Source organism: Antrostomus carolinensis, unplaced genomic scaffold (genome assembly GCF_000700745.2).
Source record: "Antrostomus carolinensis isolate BGI_N321 unplaced genomic scaffold, ASM70074v2 scaffold44113, whole genome shotgun sequence".
Lineage (NCBI taxonomy): Eukaryota > Metazoa > Chordata > Aves > Caprimulgiformes > Caprimulgidae > Antrostomus > Antrostomus carolinensis.
The window spans coordinates 1-18959 of record NW_010303929.1 but is presented as its reverse complement, the minus strand read 5'-3'; the positions used below and the strand labels follow the sequence as shown (position 1 = coordinate 18959).

General features: G+C 46.1%; 1 protein-coding gene across 1 annotated transcript; it reads right to left on the bottom strand.

Moving 5' to 3' along the window:
- Positions 1-13517: 13517 nt before the first annotated feature.
- On the bottom strand, positions 13518-17488 carry SAP30L (SAP30 like; the record flags this gene model as incomplete). Its single annotated transcript, XM_010164274.1, has 3 exons — positions 13518-13646; positions 15623-15721; positions 17366-17488. Coding segments are annotated over 3 exons (351 nt in total), but the record flags the coding sequence as incomplete, so codon positions are not given.
- Between the last annotated feature and the right edge of the window lie 1471 nt (positions 17489-18959).

Sequence of the window (18959 nt, the reverse complement as noted above, 5' to 3'; positions counted from 1 at the left end):
CAGAAGGATCAGGTTGTGTGAATCAGCCTTCCCTCGCTTCAGAGCCTCTGCACGGCTGTTTTCCCAGCCTCTGAGCTGTTTTCTGACTCTTTGAAGGAGGCTGAGATGAAAATTGAGTGCCTGAGCACAGCAATGCCCACAGTGGTGTTATTTTGTTGAGGCTATAAAAAGTTTAGCATGGCACTAAGTCCATGAGTGAAGGTAGAATAGGGTTTTTCTAAAACCAAACACATTCAAGGAAAAAAAAAAAAGGTAAAGAAAAAAATAAAATGTACAGAAAATCAGCCACAAATATCCTATTAAATAGCTGTATTTCACAATCTCTTAAAGGGCTGGGATTTTACGGGAACGCTCCAAAGCCATCACTGACACTGTAACCCAGCACCCCATAACCGTGTCCAGCCCCAATCCTGTTTGTGTGTGTGCCAGCCCGTACCCCCGCATCCCCACAGCACCAGTCGGGGCTGCAGCTCAGCAGCGGGTGAGAGAAAGGGTTAAACTGGGACCTGGGACTTGCGCTGCTGCGGAGGGCCAGGGGATTCTGCAGAGGGGTCAGTGTCCGTGGTCCCACCACACCAGGCTCCACCTCAGCCATCAACTGCAGCCTGGGGACCCTCCACCACCCCACCAAAAACCTCTGGTGTTTTGGTTTTTTTCTCAGTTTTCAGTTTTCTTGCCACCGGTTTCTGGTGGTATCTGCTGGTGACAAACTTCTAGGAAAAGTCTCTCCCGTGCAAACCTCCTTCACTCCTTCGTGGTTTTCCAAGTGAAAATGCTCTCTGTTTCCTCTGTTTCCACATCTGCAGAGGGATTGTGTGCCCAGCAAGGGGATTTTCCTGCAAGAGTAGATCAGTGTTTGGGGGAGGGGGAGAAAGGAAGCTGTAAACACCCCAGTGCATCACTGCTCCCCAAAACACTCTTTGGAGCAGTGTATTTGCAAGCAGCGAGCTCCGTCCCCACCCCAGCACTGCACATGCTGCTCCACCGCTCCGGGGCTGGGAAGGGGTCTTGATGCTGAGCTCAGCACTGGTTCCAGCCTAGGATGGGGTCACCCCCTTCACCCCCAAAAGGAGAGGAGCTGCAGGGGTGGTGGGACCCCTGCACAGGGGCAGCTGCTCTTCCTCAAGCAGAAAACTGAGGCAGGTCCTTCCCAGCCAGGTTTCCCCAAGCCTCTCCTCTTTTTCTACCCAGAAACCTGGGTGGAAGAATGGTTTAGCCACCAGCTTTGAATTTTTGGCCATCTGAGAGCCAGGGGAGGTAGCCCCACACACCTATGGCTCGACCTTGTCATGAACTTGGTGCTGTTGGGAAGCAGCGTGCTCCTGGCACGCAGGCTTGAGCCTGCAGTTGCCCAGACAGAGGCACACGGGCGCAGGGATCGCTTGGCCCTGGGGAAAACTCCTACGTGCCGTGTCCCCTATCCCTGGAATCCAGCCACTGGGACGGTGGAGGGGACCTGGCTGCTTGCCCTTGGCCAAGGGGGCAAGTGCTGGAGGTGGAGGGGCTATCGGGTGCTTCCCACCCTGAGCTTTGCACCCCTGGGGTTTGGCGTGCAAAGAAATGACCCCTCTTTTGCTTTTGCATACTTCTCCCTTCCTGCCAAGCCCAGACCCTGCTTGTTGTTGTTGTAGGTATTTATGGGCCTGTTTATCTGATCTCGGAGGAGCCTATTCTTATCTCAGAAGCAGCAAGGGAAGGGTTACACTGGACAGCTCGGTAGACAGTATGGAGCCAAATAAAATACCAATCTGACAAAAAAGAAAAAGAAAAAAAAAGAAAAAAAAGGGGAAAGAAACACCCATCCCCAGCCACCCACTCACCCAGGAGCACGAGGGTACCTGGAGCCAACCTGCAAGGCCAGGGGAGTGTCCGATATTTCTACACAGCTCCGATTCCCAGCTCCCTGGGCTGGATCCTGGAATGGACCCGGCTCTGCACACACATCTGACATCACCTGCCTGGGGGAGAGACCCGGGCAGCAGCCCCAGATGTGCCCAGTCCAGGCTGCGGGCTGGGACCCAGCTCAGTGTGGTGGCCTCCGCGCCAGCTGCTGGGTTCAGGCAGAGAGCACAATGCCCAGGCACACAGCAGAGGACAGCGCGTTCTCATGTCACTACAAGAAAGAAAAAGGAATTTTTGAAGTTCCAGGTTGGTTGTTGGAGCAGCCGCTTGCAGCCAGGGCTGACCCAGGGCACACCATCCCATCACCCCATGTTTTTCAGCTGTGACGCTGCCGTTTCCTTGGGGTGAGCGTGGCCACGTCCCGGCCCCGCGGTGCACACGGGACAGGAGGCACAGCCGGTCCCCAGCCCCAGCGGGGACTCGCTCAAGGTCACCCTGAAGGTCATGACCAGGGCCAGGGTGGCTGCCTGCCGTCACGGGGCCTCTCTGGCCTGGCCCCAGCTGGTGACACAGGGCTGGGGAGGCAGGGGACGGGGGGGACCCCCCAGACACCCCACTGGCAGGGAGCAGCAGAGAACCCCATCTCTGCTCTGGCCTCTCCGGAGCCCAAGGGTGCAGCATGGCTGGGCCAGAGCGAGTAGGGCGGGATGGGATGGGATGGGATGGAATGTCCCCTCCATGCCAAGCATGGGGGCAAGGGCAGCCCCATGCCAGGGGTCCCCCCCAAGTCCTTGCCCCCCTACCCACCCGCACCCCACTCCAATCACCCGCTCTTAAGGAAGCGCCTGATAGTTCTGGCCATTTAAGGTAGCCTCAGCCCCTCACAGTAAGGGTAATTGGGCCATAATTTGTTTTCGGTGTCAAGATGGCGTCAAAGATAAGACAAAAATCTCCAGGTTTGGGGGCTAAAGAGACAGGAGAAATCCTGACCTGGGGCCGACCTCGGAGGAATGGCCACAAGCCCCAGTGAGTAACATGGCAGGTGAAAGATTTACTGCCAGGGGAGCTTTTTGATCCTATCCCAACACTTGGAGCCTCTCAGTCCAGTTGCTGGCTGCCAAGTCAGACTGTCTCCTGGGAGGACTGGTCAGGTGGGAAGTTTTTCTGTCCAACAGAAAGCCCCTCAGCTGCAAAGTTCATGACATGCAATAGTCCTTCCTCAAATCTCCATGCTTCTGGAGTCATGTGATTCTGAGATCCATCTAAAGAGAACCAGCCTTTCCAACCCATAGCTGTGAAAAGGAACCTCAAGTATGGGAAGACACTGAAGCCACAAGGCAGATAAAGGCTCCCACCTTTTTCTTTTTATCTTTTTCTTTAATTTGACTTAAAGAAAGAAATCCAACTCTCTGGGTTTCCACCTCTATGACTGTCCCTGCTTGGGTCTGCCAGCACTGAGCTCTGCCCAGGGTGTATTTCTCCCCGCAGCTGCCTGTGATGGGAGAAGACCAAGAACACTGCACCCTTGGCCAATCTTCCTAAGACCATCCTCTCACAAGACTCATGTGCTTGTTGTGGGGTTAGCAAAGGTGCTCACCATGGCTTTCTGCAGAATGACCCATCCGTGTTCTGCTCAGTGCTGGAGCAATCCCATTAGCAAGTCTCTTCTGCAGCACCACACCTTGCTGCCAATTTCCCACTGGTCTTCTCCACAACATCTCAGCACAGCCCTCAGGTGAAGCTGGATGATAAGTGCAACACAGCAGCCCACTTGTGTCCCAGGCAGCAGCTCCAGGATGGAACCTGGCAGTAAAGTGAACCGGATCAGTGCCATACAGCTGAGGGCTGGGGGTAAAAACAGCCGGATGTTTTGCTCAGCAGGACTCTCTGCCATCTCCTTGGCTACATGATGCTAGACAAGCTCTGTCTCTCCTGGTTATTCTAAAGCTAAAGTGCAACAGCAAACCTGGAGCTGCTCCAGCTCCATGATCCTGTAGATGACCAGGGGCCAAGGAGGCAGATGGACCTGCTGGAGCACAAGTAGGAAGCACAGGCTGGGAGGAGGATATTTACTGGTGAGAGGAGAGCCAGACAGGGAGCTACTCGAAAGGCTTGAGTCGAGGGACTGCAAAGCAAGAGCACGCGCTTGGAGCCTCGCCAATTGCTTGCGATGGATCCCTGAGGCGGGGAAGGGCCTTGCTTGCAAGGTTTCCTTTTTCTCTGCTTGTTCTTTCACATGAGGAATTCAAGTCCTGACCACCCTGAAAGACTTTACAGTAACCAGAGAAGTAGGGGAATTTATGGCGTCACTAGTGGCTGAAAGCTGAGGAATTGAGAAGAAAAGGGATTTTTTAAAAATTTTTTTTTTTCTTAGACTGCAGCTACCTTGGCAAAATTCTCATGGCCTGTAACTGACCTGCAGGAGCTGCCAGAGGGACACAGGGGCCAGAGCAAGCCAGTTTAATTGCCTCAGCTGGGAGCTCCTTCCCAAACAGAGAAGCTGGAAGGAGTTAGGAGTCTGAGCCAGCGCACAAAACTTGCGTCAACCCCGAAACTCCCTCCTCTGCTCACCTTCACAATCTGCTTCCACTGCTTTGGTCCTGTGACTGATGGAGAGTAGAAGGACAGACTTTTCAGTGAAGCTCATCAGCTTGACTCAAACTCAAGCCTGGGCTGCTGCGTTCACCAACTCACTGTTCAGAACACCCAGGAACCAAGCCAGCTGCTCAGGGCTAAACCCACACAATTCCACACCCACTGCCCTTTTAGGCTCCTCTTTCTGGGAATGTGGCATCAAGAGGTGGGAAGGCCCTCGTGGAGATGCCTTTATTGGCTTGCTTTGGGCAGTGCATGAAGGACTTGGAGCAGATGAGCAGCAGGGAGGAGTGGGGAAAAGAGGATCAGTAGTAAGGAAAGAAGGGAGGAGGATGAGGAATAGTCTGGTGAGGGAGAGGAGCTCCCTAGCACTGTAGCTTGTGCTGGTCTAATAGGAAAAGCTCTGTCTGTACCAGTGCTATCGCTGCGCCAATGGAGAGCCTTCAACCTGCTTTTCATCCCCAGGAAAACAGAGAGACAGAGGGCTGAGGTGAGTCTAGGCCAGCAGTAGTGCACCAAGGGCTCCACTTTTTACATGAGGGTCAACATTTACAACCAGTAAACCAGTGGGAATTCCAGGAATAAAATGAAACAACTTGGTTCTTTTGGGAAGGTGGGTGTGGAATGATAAGAACATCAACCTGCAAGGTACAGGGATCCTTTTGGGCAGATCAGACAGGGAAGAGCTGTTTTGGGACACCTACAAGGATCCTGGTTGCCCTCCGGCAACCTCAGGGCAGAGCCGGGAGCATGCTGGGCTATTTCCCCAACATCTCCATTTAGAGGGGCTGGATGTGGCACCTGCCTTTCCCACCTTAGCCCAACGAAGGGCCTGCAGTTTGGACAGCAAGCCATCAAACAGGAGATCAGATTGCTCAGGGCTGCCTGCCAGGCTGTGGCCGCCGGCCTCCCGACTGCTCAACAGGCGCAGGAGCTGGCGAAAACCCAGGCACCAAACTGAGCTACACACGAGCCAGCTCCAGGACCACTGGTGCAACCCACCAGCTTCACTCTTCTAAAGACAGACTTGCCCACACAGGCATCAAGACCAGGAAAGACAGAGGCAACACTCACACACCTCTTGGACTCAGCTCCCTCTCTGTGACCACAAGCTGGGTTAGTGAGCTTGCTCAGGCAGTGCCCATCACTGTGGTCTCTGGTCCCATCCTGATGTGGTTGGAGAAGCAGCAGAGTCATCTCAGCTACCAGATACTTCTCTCTTCCCCTGTCTCACAGTCTCTGCTCTTCCCCACACACACCATGGTGCTCCCTGCTGAGGATGCTGCAGCAATCACTGCTTCCTGCAACACGTAAAGTGAACAGATCTTGGACAAAGTTCCAAAAACAATTAAGTAAAAGCTTATTAGAGGCCTTTGAGGTACTTAGGGAAGAAGCCAACACTGGCAGCAAGGATAAGAGATGTGAAATCCACTCCAGCTCCCAGCAAAGTGAGATTTGAGTGCTGGCAGAGCCCTGTAGTCGGCTCTTATTGGATACAGGAGAAATAAAAAAAAAAGGAAAAAAGAGAAGCGAGCCCTGAGGCTCTCCCCTGCACATCCAGCCTGCTCAGCCACGTCTCTAAAACATAAAACCATTAAATTCACATTCACATTTTTCCCCCAGTCCTCTGTGCTGCCCTTTCTGCTGGGGAGCAGAGAACCGGAGCCTGGTTTCCATCAACATTGCAAGGAGGCTGTAGGATGGCTCACGCAGAGAATCGGACATGTTCAATTTCAATGTCCAACTAGGGGGGAAAAAAAACACCAAAACCAAAACCACAACCAAACAAACTATTTTTATGATCTCCACATCTCACTACAGCATAATCCCGCTTCCGCTATCTGACAATTACAGCCAGCTCCTACCGAGGAGGCACCTTCAGGACAGGGAAATGCCTCTGGTCCCTCACCAGCTGCAGAGGACCCACCACCCTGACTGAGCTCACACTGCCCTCGCACGGCAGCTGGGAGCGGAGAGAGGGACGAGCTGTTTGAGGCCCATCACATCACTCTGCTGGTTGCTTCGTTTCTCGGTGTGAATACGTTAAAAAGACTGAGCAGATTCCTCCTTGGTTTTGAGTTTGAAATCTTCTGTGTGTTTCTTGGCAGGGACCAAACATGACATTAAGCAACATTAGTCATTAGCCCATGCAAATAACAGATTAAATGTTGGAGATTATTTGTATCACTAGAGTTTCCATTATATTCTCTCATGTTAAAGACGGCACCTGCACAACAGGTTGCTGCTTACAACTGTCCTCCAGCCCTTCTGCCTTCCCTCCTTGGGCAAGAGCCCACACTCATCGATTTGGGAATGCAAATGACAGCTTTTCCCCTTCCACTGGGGTATGCTGCCCTTGTCCTCACCTGAAGACTTTTCCCTGGTGCCTCCTATAGCAGCTTCACAACACGCAGGTGCTGCCCTGTGCAGTGACCCACCCTCACTCCTTGTTGCCGTGCCCACCTGTGTCACCTCTGGTCTTTCCTTCTTCAACTGAGAGCTCCCCAAGACAGGTACAACACTCTTGTAGTGTGGCAGCATGCTGCCTCACACAAAAAGATCCTGGTTCATTGCAAATGCCTTCAGACACATCCACACCCACTAAGGACATTGGGATCTGTTTCTGATGTGCCAGCTCAGTCTCCCCCAGCTCTCCAATACACCAAAGTCTTTCTTTAGCTAAGAGATTATCAGACTCAGACATAACTGCTGATCACTAATTGTTTCTCACAGCAGCCTAAAGCACCAACACAATTTGATTCTGTTCTCTAAGGTCTCTTACCTGCAGTTCCCACTCCCTTACTACTGAAAAATAATACCCCAGGAGGTAGGACAGGGGAGACCAAGCGTCTCCTGCGTGCATTGCTGGCTGTATAAATGGGCATGTTCTGCATGACTGGGAGTCCCCACACCGTGGCAAAACAAGCTGCCTCCCTCCTCCCAGAAAGCATTTTAGCCCTTGCCATGAATTGAACAAAAATGAAGAGACAGGTTGGTTGGTTGTAGGACAGCACCAAGAAATAATGAGACAGAAGATGTTGTGGGATTGTTTCAGGAAGAATTATCTGTGCAAATCTTTACTGCACATCAAGAGTGTAATCTAATTTGTCAGCAATAAATTCAGGTCACGTATTTTTGATTGTAAAGCTCTCAACATCGTATCATCCTCCTCTGACAGAGCCCAAGTGTCTGAAAAGCTACACTACAACCTCTTCCCTGGCTAAAAATCAAGGGTAAAGCATGTCTCAGACAGTGCCGGCAGAGCCTTTGGAAATGCCATGACAAGGTTCAGGAGAACAAGTATTCAAGCCCCAGTTTCTGGCATCACTCACTCCCCCACTGCAGCAAAAAAACCCCAAACCAAACCAAAAACCTGAGACATCTTTGCTTATAAGGCTGACAGTCAGGAGGACGAGCAACATGGGAAAAAGAAATGAATCAAAGCACTACATGGAAAAGGATCTTGGCAGCTTAACTGATAATTGAACACTGGGAATTGAACATTGGGATGCTACGTGTCAGCATTGCTCTGGAGTAGCACCCACCTTATCAGCTGGGCACACAGCTTCTGAACAACAGGAGCTAGAAATCACGTATGAAACGTAGCCAAGGGAGTGCTTGAGAAGGAAGCAGAAGCACAGGGTTGAACTAGACATAAAGAAGATTCACTAGGAAACTTGAATCAAATGAGATGCTGCACTTGACTGAGTGTTCATGATAGAGGGGGAGAAAAAAAAATCCCCATGATAGAAAAGCCCAACACTCCCCATAACACAAGGTCACGTGGCTCTCCAACAACCTCCACCTCTCCTGTGAGTCGTCTTGTTGCATTCAAAAGACTCCACAATTTGCATCCATGCAACCCACACAGGTTTGTCTGAAAATATCCCATCACCTGAGTTTTCTACTTCAGGGTTGACACACCCCAGTCAGCAGCGCCGTTCTCCCCTCCGTGTCTGCTGTAAGTTCGGGCCTGGGGAGGTGGGTGGGAAATGACGGTGAATCAGAGCAGCCTGGCACAACACATCCACGCAAAGCAAAATGCTGTTGGCTCTGGAACCAAACAGTGCTAAGGGCAGAAAGGGAAACAGAAGGGAATGTAGGCCTTGTTGCTAGATAGATCATTTATTAAAGTGAAATTCAGCATTTTATCTTTGTCAGACAGTACAGAGTTAAAGTCTCATACACAGTGGAAGCAGGACATTTCCTACACCTCAGAGAAAGGAGTTCTACAGTTTTTTTGCTATAAGTTACTAAGTTGCTTTAACAATACACAGCTATATTACACAGTTAAAAATACAAGGTGTCCAAAACATTTGGCATTAAGATCAGCACAACACATGGAGGCCAGAAACAGAAGAGGGAACACAGTTTTCTCTCCCAGTAAGCTCGCTAAAAGACTCCAAGCCATTCTGCAAGTTACCTGCTACTCACCTCCCCTGCTCTCTCACTGTGGAGCAGAGCGAAGCGGTTAGGACAGGAATAAAGCCAGCCCTGCAAGGGCTCAGCTGAGTTAAGAGGCTCCTGGAGCCTGCTGACCTACAGGATGGCCTGCAGAGCTGCTGGCAAGAGAAGTTCAGGTTTAAGGCAGGAGCCTCTCCCTCTCCCCACACTTTCTTCAACCATGTGTTCACAGGCAAGTCAAAAATGCGAGACAAGGGATAGCTCTGAAAAGTGCAAGGAGTATCGCACATCCTAACAGTTCATTTGCACTTGGAAAGCGGAAAATGAAAACTCCCTAACTTGATAAGCTAGAGATGGCTAAAGGGCATCGGTGACAAGATGAGTGAGGCATCATTAACATTCCTTCACCTTTGGGACTTCAGTCGATACTCCAGGCAGCACAAGGACTCCTGTTGTCCAGGAGGTTAGCTTGTTACCCACTCTCTTAAACAGTAGAGGCAAAGTGACTCTAGTGCTCTGGGGAAGTACAACGATCTGCAAATTTAAATAAACAGTCCCCCAGCAGACCATTTCCCTCCCCTCCAACTGCAGTTACTGCTGAAGATCTCCCATTGGTATTTACATTTGGCTCAACCAAAAGACGTAAAGTGCACAGCTCCCCCTTCTTCCCCTCTCATAAAACATCCATTACAAGAGCTAACACAGAACAAATCTTCCTCCACGCTGTTAACTGTGGAAGTGTGTTTTATTCAGTCTCTCTGTGGGCCATGTCCTGTTTCATCTTCTCTGTGCCATCATGACCCGCTTGAAAACTCGCACTTACTCTGGATTATTTGGCTCTTGATTTCAAAGAAGCCTCACTGAAGCCAACTTGCACTTCAGACTAACTTTAAATGCCAGACTTGATATGTTTCAGTCAAATCTTGTACTCCAGGCTATCTAGTGGTTTACAGCCACATTTCTAAGGAAAAACTGGGACACCAGAGTCCTGGGGACAAGTGGTACAAACCTACCCACTCTGCTTTTCTCAGGCTGAGCTTCTAAAGTGCCTGGCAAAAGAAACATTAGCTTTAATGCAATCATTTACTTCATGTTGATAGATAATACTCTTTGAGATACAGAAATTTTAGAAAACCTGCATTCTAACACAGCCTCCTTGGATATATTTGCACTCTTCAGCCATCAGACTGCCACCAACTCAAGTCTTTGCATGCTTCCAACTCCCTTCAGTTGAGCTCAAGCCAATAACTACCAGCAATCATTTCTTCTTCTTCCCTTAAAATGAGCAGAGGGTCAGCACACAGGATGAAATTAACCCCAGAAGAGATGTTTCCGCATTATTTGGATTCCATGCTAATGGCTTTGGGTCTGTTCAGAAGTCTAATGAAGTTAATGCAACTCTTCAATGAGAATTGAATTAGGCTACATAATGGAATTAGGCTATGTTGTGGTTGGAGGGCTTCAAAGATGATTCCTCTGCCCCAGGGTGAATGTCACCTATGCAGGCTTGTAAGAAATAAGCTTCCACTATTACAAATGGAAGACGACACCTGGTCATCCTCCATGCCCCCAAGGCTTGTGCTCCATGGTTCAAAGCTAGACAGAATTTAAGGCCCACCTGTGAAAAGCAAAATGTAAAAGGGAAAAAAAAAATCTTATCATAGATAGATCTTATCAATTCTTATCACAGCCAAAGCGATTTGGGTCTTTCACCTTTCCAACAAGTCCCATCTAAAAGGGCTGAGAAAATGTCCCACCTCATGGCTTCACAAGTGTGAGGTTCCAACACATTTACTTGGAAGTTTAAACCAAAAAGTCGGAAAGTCTGTTTTTAATTGGCATGCAGCGTAAGGAACCGGATACACAGATGGTATCACACAGAACGACAATTGCATTGTTGCGTTTTCTGATTATTAGACTCTAAATGCTTTTCAAGAATCACAGGCACCCTGAACATGGATATTGCTACTGAATTGACGTGTGATTTCAGTTGATAGCACGGGAGCCAGAACGTGGCTAACCCTTCCAACAAGACATCGGCTTCCATTTGCTCAAGGCGTTTTGCTCTAGCTAAGTTGAGAACAAGGTAATAAGGCATTTGCAAGGGTTTATAAGGCCATGGGGTCTGACAGCCAAAGATTCTTCTGCTTCTTTGGTGTCTTGCCTCCAAGCTTTCCACCTTATAAACAACTGCTAATGGCTGGCAAACATCTCTTCATCATCACACTTCACTAAGAATTTTTTTTTTTTAAAGTATAATTGCTTTAAAAGTGAAATCAACAAGGAATCACATTTCACATCAATTGACTATTTTCAGAAAACAAAAGAAAAAAAAAAGAAGTTTCCTGGATACCACCTCTGCACAAAAGCATTCCAGTGAATACATCTGAACAGATGGAACCTGCCACCATATTTCCTTGAAAAGAATCATTTTGCTGCTGGCTGCTAAAACACCCCAACAGATTTATTTACTCTCAGAAATAAAACAAAACAAAATACAACAACAAAAAAGTAAACCCCAAACAAACTACATTTTTTACAGTTTTGGTCTAGAAGTTACAATGAGGCATAACCTCTCAACTCAGAAACTCATTTTCCCTTGGTAATATCCTCTGATGACACAAGCACTTTGAAGAGTAACATGCAATCAGAGAACGTATCCTTTTAGCTATCTGTCCTGAATGAAAGAAGCCAGATCATGTTGACTGATGTGGGAATTACTCCATCCTTTCAATAAGGAAAGGACCAGCATAATTAGGAAATTTTTAAACATTCATGAAATACCAGCACAAGACATTCTCTGCTCATTCCTTGAACCTCTCTCCTGGCTGATGTTCTTAAAATCCATACTGAATCGAACAAGGAAATGCTGAAACAATCACACTCCCCGAAACTTCACAAAGAGGACATGTACCATAACAGAGTATTTCTGCCTATGATGCAGGACTTAGACATGCTGAAGTTTGTTGAACATGTTTTTGGAGTATTAGCAAACACTTCAGAGCTGATGTGAACAGCTTGCTTTAAATTGTGACTTGATTTTTAAAGAGACCCTGGGAGAGCTTCAACAAGAGCTTCACTACTTGAACCCATCACGCCTTACGAAACATGATGCACTACTAAGCTGGGATCGTGATCTGCGTGTTTAGCTCTTCAACAAAGCTTCATCCAGTTTTGGAATATTAAAACCTGCCGTTGACAAAATGCTAGCCAAAGTTTTCTGCTGTTCAGTTCGTTGATTAAGGCTTGTTGAGAATATACTCTTTATGTGGAGACTTGGCGTCTTGTAACAGAATGGAGACATCGGTTAGGACAGCAAAGAAACAAGAGTGGTGCTTTAAATCATGAGATCCCCCTGAATAGAATTTGAGGTCACTGGAGAACAGTCAGTCATGACCAGTGCTTTTATAAGCTCCTTTTGACAAAATAACCACTGTGTTATTTGTAAGGACACCTTGGCTTTAAATAACAAAATCTGAGCAATCTCCTCCTACAGCAGCGCCCAGCTCCAGAGCACCAGCATGCGGCCCTCCACGCACACAGCTCTTACCCAAGCACGCGGAACGCTCACAAAAGGCAAGTGCTTCGATGCTTTTTGCCCGTTGCAAAGACAGATGAAATGCATCATGCTCCAGTCAGTTCACTACCCCAGTTATGGTGCTACACCCATTAACATAAATCTGTTTTGTACCAAAGAGAAACTGCTGAGCCCACTAATCCACACAGCAGTTTTGTGACACCTGCTAAAGACTAGCTTCAGTATAAAATGCACACCGCTCGTGATCGATACCTGATCTGACACAGAGATGAAGGCAGACGTCTTAAGCCATTGTTTCACCCCCATCACTGAGCCTTGAATACAAGAGAAATATGCATAAGTGAATTAAACAAGCATTTCAACCACATGAACAAACCCAGCAAAGCAGCTGTATTTGCCTTAATACCACATTCTGAGGAAATGCAGAAGTTTTTAAATGCTTACAAACAATCAGTTAGTGAGTTCTTAAATAAAACAAATTACAGAGAGATTGCAGAGAGTTGTTTGGCATCCGTGTTAGAAGTGGGCAGGTTAAAAAAAAGAAAGAAGATCAATTTCAGACTAGTCAAGTAGTGTTCACTGGAGTAGATTTGGTGAGCTGGAGCATTTGTAGAAATGTGGGACTTGAAGCACTGACTCAAGGCAAGACAGAGCATGTGTAGGTGAGGAGAAAGCTTCAGACAAACTACTGACCCATGCACCTCAATCATTAATTTTATCTCTGTCACTATTCCAGTCCTGCGCCAAGACAAACTGCATGGTGGTTTGTGATGCAGTCTGAATTCAGTGAAAAAATTCCATCTGTGATCTGAATTGCACTGAGATGCAGATTTCTAGAAACAGTTTAAAACACTGAGTTGACAAACTCCACAGTCCTACAGGTTTCCTTGGTTTCCCCATTATCCTCATTTCTTTATTCCAATGTGATTTTGAAATGAGGGGAAGAAGTCTTCAGACACATGCTGGGCACATGTTTTCAAATACTCCTGATAAGAATGTCTATATTTTTTTTCTGTCATCCAGACTTACTGCATTTTAAAAAAAAATTTACAATATACTTCAACAGTTTTTATATACCTAAAATGCACAATACCATCTGTTCCTTCAAGGTCTCTCTTATTCCAAGTTTTGTTAATCTTCATTCTAGTTGCTTGCTACTTTCTGATTTCTGATCCAGCCTGCTCTTGTTGTTCTTCACCATGTAGATGAAATACGCGAGCGTCTCTTTCTCATTCACAGGAATATTCCTGAAGTGACGACTGACAGTCTAGAAGGACAACATGTAAAGAGACAGAAATTCTGAAATTAAAAAAGTAGAAATAATCAGAACAGGGTTTCTCTTCTCTTTCCAAAAATGATTTTATGGCCACCGAGCGTAATATACTCGTAGTCAAACATGCACCGATTCAAACTGTCAGTCCTCATTTACCTCTCTCTCTCTTTACAGCTGGAACGTGCATATGAACACAGCATAGTTGTGCTGTGTCAGCAGTATTTGCAGCCAACCTACAAGCGGAATTTGGAAGCCAGAATGTCCTCCTGCCAAAGCAGCACAGCCTCCCCTAAGCAGCATGTCATGCCAATGTTATTTGGAGAGCAAGGTTTCCCTGCATCTCAGGATTTTAAAGGACAGTGTCAGAAATACTGAAACACTTTGCTGTGTGAACCAGACGTAGCAAAGTCTGAGAGTCCAAAGGAAAACACACTGAATTAAGTTTTCACTGGAAGGAACACCAGGGGATTTGCAATGGGAGAGTTAGGATTTGGTTAGGGCTACCCCTCTCTGCCACTAGCATAAGCCCTGAACCATTAGCTGCTTTTTCCTCAGAAAATGAAAGTAGAAATCATGTTGGAGCTGGACGAGATCTGCTTCTCATATGGAAGAAGCTCTTTTTGGTAACCAACACAGCTCCAGAACTGGATGTTGATGCAGACTGAGTAATAAGTCACTCCAAGAAGATTTATGGAAGTTTGAGTTTTCCTTACGGTGGGGTAGCAGCAGGAGTCTAAGAGCCTCAGGCAGCAGTGATTCAAGCATGGGAGCTGGACGAGGATCCAGCGTAGGGTCAAAGCTGCTCAGACTTCACAGGAAATCTGGGAAGTGTGTGACAACTTTAAGTTAGGCTCCCTTTATTTTCTGCTTGCATAGTAGTTTTATTTTATTTTTTTTTTTCCTCCTGGGCACATTGATGGTAAATTGCCTAAGTGAGTAGTCCTTCAAAGCAGGAGGTAACTGAGAGACTATGAGCTGGTTAGTTAGAACATGACAAATCAGAACTACTAATGAGGGGAAACACCCACCCTGCTTCATTCAACCTACTCCTACATCCACTACGCTACACATTCTTTATATTCTGTATCTTCATTCCCTAGCTGACTTTGGAAAAGAGCAAGACAGCGTCTTGCTGTCTTTTTTTGGTCTGCCAGTTGTTGTTCTTTAAAGCAAAACAGACAGTTTTGGGCAGACAGTTCCGAAAGCCCCAGTTTACAAAAACAACCTCGTTACTATTCAAGTAACTGCTACAGTTTTTCCAAGTTTAGAGAAGACTTTTCCCACAGAATACCTTCAGATCAAGTCAGGAAAGAGAGCAGAGCAGATGGACACCAAGCACAACTAGCTCAAATAACAAAGAGAAAACAGAGAGTTCTTTTTCAACAAGTACCCCATATGGTGAGAAAGCAGCAGTAGAGGCTCTTAAGGAAAGAGCCTTTTATTGACTTAATACAGAATCATAAGACATCAGGACAAGGGAGGGAAATAAGGAATCTGAAGTCATGGTCAGTGATTTTCTCTGTAATAAGAAGCCATTCCAACCAGTTCAAGTGTCTGTGAGGAAAATGAAACTTACAGGGGCACTTAAGGTGACTAGTAGCGTGTAAGTCTGAGTTTCAGTAAAACAGACATTTTCAGTTAACACCTGAGCCACGGGAAACCAGGTTCTGTTTCTGCTCTCTAAGGGCAACAGATTGTGACTATGAGCAAGGAGGGAAAGGAAGCAGAGAAAAGCAAGTTACTGAAACATGCTTTCAAGAGCCAGCTTCCATGTATTCTGTGACTGCCTCAGGTGAAAGAAAGCACACAGCTTTCTGTTGGTGTCTTCCCCCGAAAACTTTCGCAGAACACGTGGTACATACTAGCGAGAGAGTCACCACAGGTATGAGTGTCCAAGAAACGTGGACTTCAGGAGAGGAGATAAAAAGGGTTTTAAAAACAGAGATGATACTACCTCTGTCATCACTTACTTCTGCTAGCTGAGCCTTGTTGAGTCCAGGCCTAGTCTGCAACTTGTAATGTCTCTTGTAACGTCGCAGAGTGTTCACTTGGAGCTGGAACAAGTCAACCTGTGAAGTGAGGCAGAGAAGAGGGGAGAGGATGAGCAATACCTTTAGCTTCTATCAGGCAGAAATGTAGTTACCTAAAAAGAACTATTTATTCCTCAACAGGGCTGCTCCTTGCCTGCATTCAGAACCACAACGGCTTGCCTTACTGACAAATCTATTTTGTATTTGTTAATGCTAAAGGACCAAAATAGCCTCAGGGAAATACAAAATTTTGTTCTGGTTCACATGCTGTCAACAGAATTGCTGGCCAATTTCTGCTCTCAATTACACCTCTGCAACCTCCAAGCAAAAGGGAACCTTTTGTTCCCACAAGGTTTACAAAGCTCACACGTGAAATATCAACTTAGCAGGCAGTGAACAAATGGCTTGTGACACAAAACAGAGTACAGAGACAGAGAAGAAATGAAATTCAAATACTTCAATGGGAAGCGCATTGTTTAAATGCAAGGGTGGTGAGGGGGAGGTTACAGGAAGGAAGATGAAGATCATGTGGAAAATACCAGGTTTCAAAGACAAGAGGAATCTCTGCTGAAAAGCAAGAAGAAAATGACATTGAAACTGACACAATGCAGAATTCTCTGCTCAGTTAGGTGATGAGCATCCCTCAGTTCTCAGCCACCAGACACCCTGCACGCTCTACAGCACTAACATTGTTAAATGCCAGCTGGGTCTTCACCAATCATCCTGGCAACTGATATAAATGCTGGATGGGAAAGTTTTGATGGAGAACCTCCTAGAATGGAAACAAAGCTACAACAAAAGGTCAGGTGCCCTTACAAAAAACAAACCAAAAACTTGCTACTCTTTCAACACCTGCACACAGGAGGTTAAAGGGCACAGCTTTGTTAGCAAAACAATTCTTGGTGGCTTTTAAATTTCCCCCCCTCCCTGCAGAAATAAAATGCTTTTTGCCAATACAGGTGGCACTTCCAGCAGAGGGCTCTGCTGACGTGGCCAGAGCCCAGCTCCTCCACGAACATCACCTCTGCACAACTTTTTTCAGTGTCAACAATACCAGAAACATCACCAAAGCAGATACAGAACACAATAGCATAGAGATTATTCTAGAGTTCTGTAACACAGAAAAAAACCAAAACAAAATAGGTCTGTTTCCTGAAAATAAAAATATTTGAAGGTAGTTTTAAATAAAAATACCACATATACCAAAGTCTGGAGAAGCTTAATATCCCTGGATATCATATATTACATAGAGAGACTGATGAACTTGATTATTTAGTGTATTTGCAAAACAATGCATACTAGGTAACAAGGAACCATATCAGGGCCTCAGTCACCACTGAAAAATAACTTATTTTTACCATTAAAAAAGAATTAGTATCAAATACTGTTTTAACAGCCCTCTGTTAGGAAGCAGGACACACATGAAGCTGTGCAGTTACCTTATCATACCTCTTTTTACAGAAAACTTTACATAAGCAAAGAACTCATATAGGGATGAAGAAGAAAATGAGGACATTACACGTCAGAAAAAAGGTCTTCCTGAAAAATGAGAGTAACTCCATAGCGGTTTCAGTGGAGCTGCTATTTAAAATTTAAATTTCCCAGTATATGAAAGCATCCAAGTCAAAATTCAACATGTTCAAAGTTGCTAAAGCATCCTACACCCACTTGGTACCCACTAACCTCCGGGACATCCGTGTCATGCTCAGGAGAGTCACCTCCATCATCACTTGTCTTCCTCTTTCTTTTGTTTCGGACACTTTGAATGAAGTTCTTGTGAAAATCACAAATATACAGATGTCTTACCTAATAATGAGAAGTGATGAAAAAATCAATCAAAACAGGTGCTGTAGGAACAGCATTCAACAGCAGCCACTTAGACACCAGTGTGAGGGAGTGCATCCCTCGTGACTGGCAATGTCATGACGTTAAGGAATTTCTAATCTCAAACCCCAGGCTTGATATCATACTGTTGAGTTAAAGATAATTTACATTACAAAGACTAAAGGCAAGGAAAATGAAGGACTCAAGAGCTCCAGCTGAACCTGAACCTCTGTAGATAATATATTTCTTTTTTATGGTTGCAAGCACACGTCAGAAAAAAAAAATAGGTAACACTGGAGGAAATGCATTTGTGTTAGGACTTATTACCAGGTAACTATCCAGAAAAACACTGCTCTGTTCCACTGCTGTGAACTTTCTGGTTTGAACAGTACATAAGTTTATTAACACGAGTGTTTCCAAATCTATATAAAAAAAAAAAGTTGGCAAATTACCTCAATTAAAACAAGCAAACCAGAAGCAAAAATCTCTCTTTCCTACAGCTTTATCCTGCCATAAAACCCATTTTTAACAGATATTATCTCACTAGAATTAGTGTATATATAAAAATGGGCCACAAATGAAAGAAATTATTTGGTCTTCAGATAACACAGGCACTCCACATTTCAATTCACTTTATGCAGCCCCGCTTCATACTTTCCCTTCATTTTGAATTCCTTAGTCAGATTTCCTCTTTTTATTTCTAAAGCCTATCATCTGGCAACAGATAATTATTTCTAGAATGAAATAAATGACTATGCCACTGGACAAATCTGCTGAGGACTACAACCAGGGGAAACACTCCCTTTTTTTAAGAATAAGATTATATTTCAAATCGAGTCACTCTCTTCCTGTGACATGGTGGATTTCAGCTGTGCAGAAGGGACCTAAGCAACTGGGGAAGCTGCTAGACAGTCTGACTCAAAACTTCACCTTTTTTTTTTTTTTTGGTTTTTAAATGGTTTTAAACTTTAAAGATCAGGTAAGAAAAGCAGGAAGAGCAGAATTCCGTTAACTGAGTCACTTGTGAGAAATTCCTCCTGTAATCTGGACGGGATGCTCTGCACCACCTATTTCTTTACTTGGCAAAGGACCCGTTTCTCTCTCGAGCTGACAGCTGTCAATTAACAGCATTAAGTGGTCAGCAGCAAATTTGGCTGCTTAGTGCTGATCAGCGAAGAACTGCGCCAGCGCCCTGTGTAACAGTCAGCTCACCTCACCTTCCCACCCAGAGCCAAGAGTTCACCTGGAATAATCTCTTTCATTAGAACACCTTTAATCCTTACCAATTAAAAAAGTAACGTTGGTGACACCCAGCTGAATGAGCAACCCGTGTGGCTGATCTCACCCAGCAGCACCGGTGCTTTTCCACGTGAAATTGCCATTACAAAAGCACTGCTGCCTGCGAAGCGCAGACGGCTCCTTCCCTCCCCCGAACACCACCCGCTCCCCGCCG